We start from the raw sequence: 3,168 nt of genomic DNA on the forward strand, positions 1-3,168 counted from the left end.
CTTGACACATTCGTGCAACAACAGATGGACAGTTAATTACAGCTTATATTAGTAATTTCTTCTTGAATAGATAAATACATAAAAACATACATCTGAATAGACTATATATCCATAAATTAGCACTGCTTCACGCATTAATGTCTTCTGTATAGGGGATGGGGGGCTCATCAACAGTTGAGCCATAGACACGGTGATGCACAAAATCCACACAGTTTGATTGTTTAAATATCTGCACTGTAAACACACACTTATAAACACACACACAGAGTCTTTGTTCCTAACACACACACACACACACACACACACATATATATATATATATATATATATATATATATATAATTTGCTGAATCTTGTATTATACTCATTTCACTTCTTTCTTCTTCAAAGGGGTTCCTATGCACTGGAAAGGATACGGAAAAATAATTAGCACCCGTGTTTTAAAAGGGAACTCCTAGAATTTAAATAAAAAGAAGAATCCATATCCTTTGAAGAAAGTTAGATTTTTAAAATTGAGTACAATGACAGGGGTTTTGTTGTTGGGTGGCAGCTTTCTTCATCAGTTTGATGAGCTGTGTTTAGAGGCTTTTTTCTCTCGCACGGCCTGTTGGAGTGGGTATACGTTCCCAAATTAGTCCGGGTACAGAAGGAAACCTGAAAACGTGCTGTATTTGTTGTTGTTTCCACCGTGCGCTTTTCCGCCGTCCAGCTTTACATAAATCTCGTCCCCGGAATCAAGATGTAGGACGACGCTGTTACTGGCATAGTCGTAGTTCTGGTCTGCATCCTGCGCTATAGCACTGGCCCGGACCTGCATGAAAGATAATTGGAGATAATTAGCATTACTCAAATCATGACAGGTTAAGCTAAAGCGAGAACAACCCATTCAGAATACAGAACATAGTTCCTCACTAGACTCTTGACTTGAAATGAGAGTGCGTAATTGCGCAGCACAGCTCCGTTATGAAGTCCATTCATGCAATAAACAATCACTAAGAGTTTACATTTGTGCTTACAAAGCACGGGTTTTTAACAAACAATTGGGTATTTACCTGCCCGTTTTTACACAAGTCTGCCCACATGCTTGTCCCGTCCCCTCCGCGCATCAGCACATGATAGGTGAAGTAATAAATCCCGGACACCTGGCATGTAAACTTGCCGGTCGTCGGGTCATAGTGGTTCCCCAGGTTCGTGACAACGTCGTCGAAGCGCAGCACTTCGTATCCCTCGTGAGGATTTTTCAGTCCCACATAAAACGCTATCTTTGCCCCGCCGATAGCCGTGCCCAATTCTCCGGCAGTCTCAGTCCGCGCTGTGCCCTCTACTCCGGAATACCCGAGCTTTCCAAAATATCCTCTATCCCCTGGTGGCCCCCTCGGACCCGGTGGTCCCGGTTCGCCAGGTGGTCCCCTCGGCCCCGGTTTCCCCGACCGACCTGGCTCGCCCTTAGCTCCTTGAACAAAGCTGGGGGATGGAATGGCGCTCAGGTCCTGCATGACCTCCAAAGCCGCGGTGCTAGGTTTGGGGTTGTACGGGTCACAGATCATCCGACAGGTGCCCATCATCTCGTAGTGCGCATCGGTCTTAGAGGTTTGGACTAACAGGGGAATCACGATAAGGAGAGTCAAAACCATGACGATTCCAACCACAGCAGCGATGAGTCTCTTCCTCTGGAGAGTCCGAGAAGCAAGCGCTATAAAGTCCGTTTTGCTTTGGGACGTAATTATGGAAGGTAGTAAAAGCTCACTTGAAAAGAAAGCGGACCTAAACGAGTCACTCAGTCCCACGATAACATAAAGAGAGAGGGAGGAGAGAGGACAGCAAACGCAACGCCACCCTGAGCCCTCTTCAGCCTGCAGCGTTCAGCGCGGTGCCGCTGTCACTTGACTTTGCGCAGCTGACATATTCGTTTTGGCGTAGCTGGATGGCATCTCGGAGCGAGAAGACGCTTGCAGCAGGTTTTGTTCGTTCCCCCCCCCCCAAAAGTGAGAGGGGAGTCGGGAGCTGTTGACGCAGCAAGTTGAGGGCAAAGCCTGTTGCGTTAAGGCGGCAGCAATAATCATGTCATCTTTATTTATGAATTATAAATCCCTTTGCATAATTCTCAGCGGAAGGAATCAGGACACATTATTGACACTTTGAATCCCCAGGAGACCGTGGCACATTTCCCATTTTTTCTCCGTAAATTCGAGGAAATTACCTTAAAGATGGATTTTGTCTTTGAGAAGAAGGGTCGAATAAATAGTTTCAGATGAACAGTTCAGTGTAGTCACAACTTCAGTCTCTGTGTTTGAGAAAAAAAAGACCATTTGTTTTTTGACTAATGGTGAAACAGAATAAAACAAATTGACTGCTTCAGAAGTATCCAGTTCACAGCCAGTCACAGACGGAACCTTCCTTCGCAGCTTATTAATTCTGTTGGTGTCACCAGCTCCAATACTGCTCCCCTACCAGACCACAGCAAATTGAACACTGCGCTTGCAACAGCTGAGTAATAGAAAATGAGAGTGGTTTTTAGTGAAAACATTACTTTGAATAATTAAACAGATGGGACAAAAAGGCATATTAATGACAAAATGTAGTTTAAAAATAAAGATTTTTTGGAATTTGTTTTTAGAAATGCTTCCATAATAAAATTGAAAGCAACAGGTGAACAATGTGCATCTGTCAGCTTAACATCAAACAGAAGTGGGAAAAAAGCTGATAGAAAAAGTCTCGCTGAGTTTATTTATAGTCCCGGAGTGTTGGGGACCTCCTCAAGGATGTCCAGCTTCTCAAAAACATCAGCGGTTCTGCCTGATAAGATACGTGCGTTCATCTGAGTCATTTGCTGTGACCTCCACAGTCACCACATCTCAGCTTAGCTGAATCATCATCATACGCTATATGTTGACAGTGTTGTCCACTATCATCATTAAAAAAACAAATAAGGGTAAGAATGTAAGAATGGTGTCCATCCCTCCAGCTGAATTCCAGAGAGTGTAAAATACACTGAAGATGTTCTGACAGCACTCTATGCTGGCTTTTTCTTTAATTTTGCATAATCAAGTGTATACAGTGAGTGTAATAATTATTAGATGTCCTGCTAAATTTGTAAGTTTGCTCACTTACAAAAAAATGAATAGTGTCTATTTTTCCTGGTAGATTCATTTTTATGGAGAGAGAGAG

The 3,168-nt window shown here is 43.4% G+C and overlaps 1 protein-coding gene across 1 annotated transcript; it reads right to left on the reverse strand.

Moving 5' to 3' along the window:
* Positions 1–391: 391 nt before the first annotated feature.
* On the reverse strand, positions 392–1,888 carry c1ql2 (complement component 1, q subcomponent-like 2). Its single transcript, XM_080903133.1, has 2 exons — positions 1,053–1,888; positions 392–811 (listed from the first exon to the last, which is right to left on the reverse strand). Exons 1-2 carry the CDS (start codon positions 1,632–1,634, stop codon positions 632–634), a joined length of 762 nt encoding a protein of 253 aa, XP_080759259.1. The 5' UTR covers positions 1,635–1,888; the 3' UTR covers positions 392–631.
* Between the last annotated feature and the right edge of the window lie 1,280 nt (positions 1,889–3,168).

Source organism: Rhamphochromis sp. 'chilingali', assembly GCF_963969265.1.
Source record: "Rhamphochromis sp. 'chilingali' genome assembly, chromosome: 14".
Classification (NCBI taxonomy): Eukaryota; Metazoa; Chordata; class Actinopteri; order Cichliformes; family Cichlidae; genus Rhamphochromis; species Rhamphochromis sp. 'chilingali'.

Bases quoted from the DNA above. Each gene is read 5' to 3' on its own strand.
- c1ql2 (XM_080903133.1), bottom strand. From the start codon at position 1,634: ATGGTTTTGACTCTCCTTATCGTGATTCCCCTGTTAGTCCAAACCTCT. The intron at 812-1,052 runs GTAAATACCCAA...TCTTTCATGCAG, and splicing joins ACTTGTGTAAAAACGGGCAG to GTCCGGGCCAGTGCTATAGC.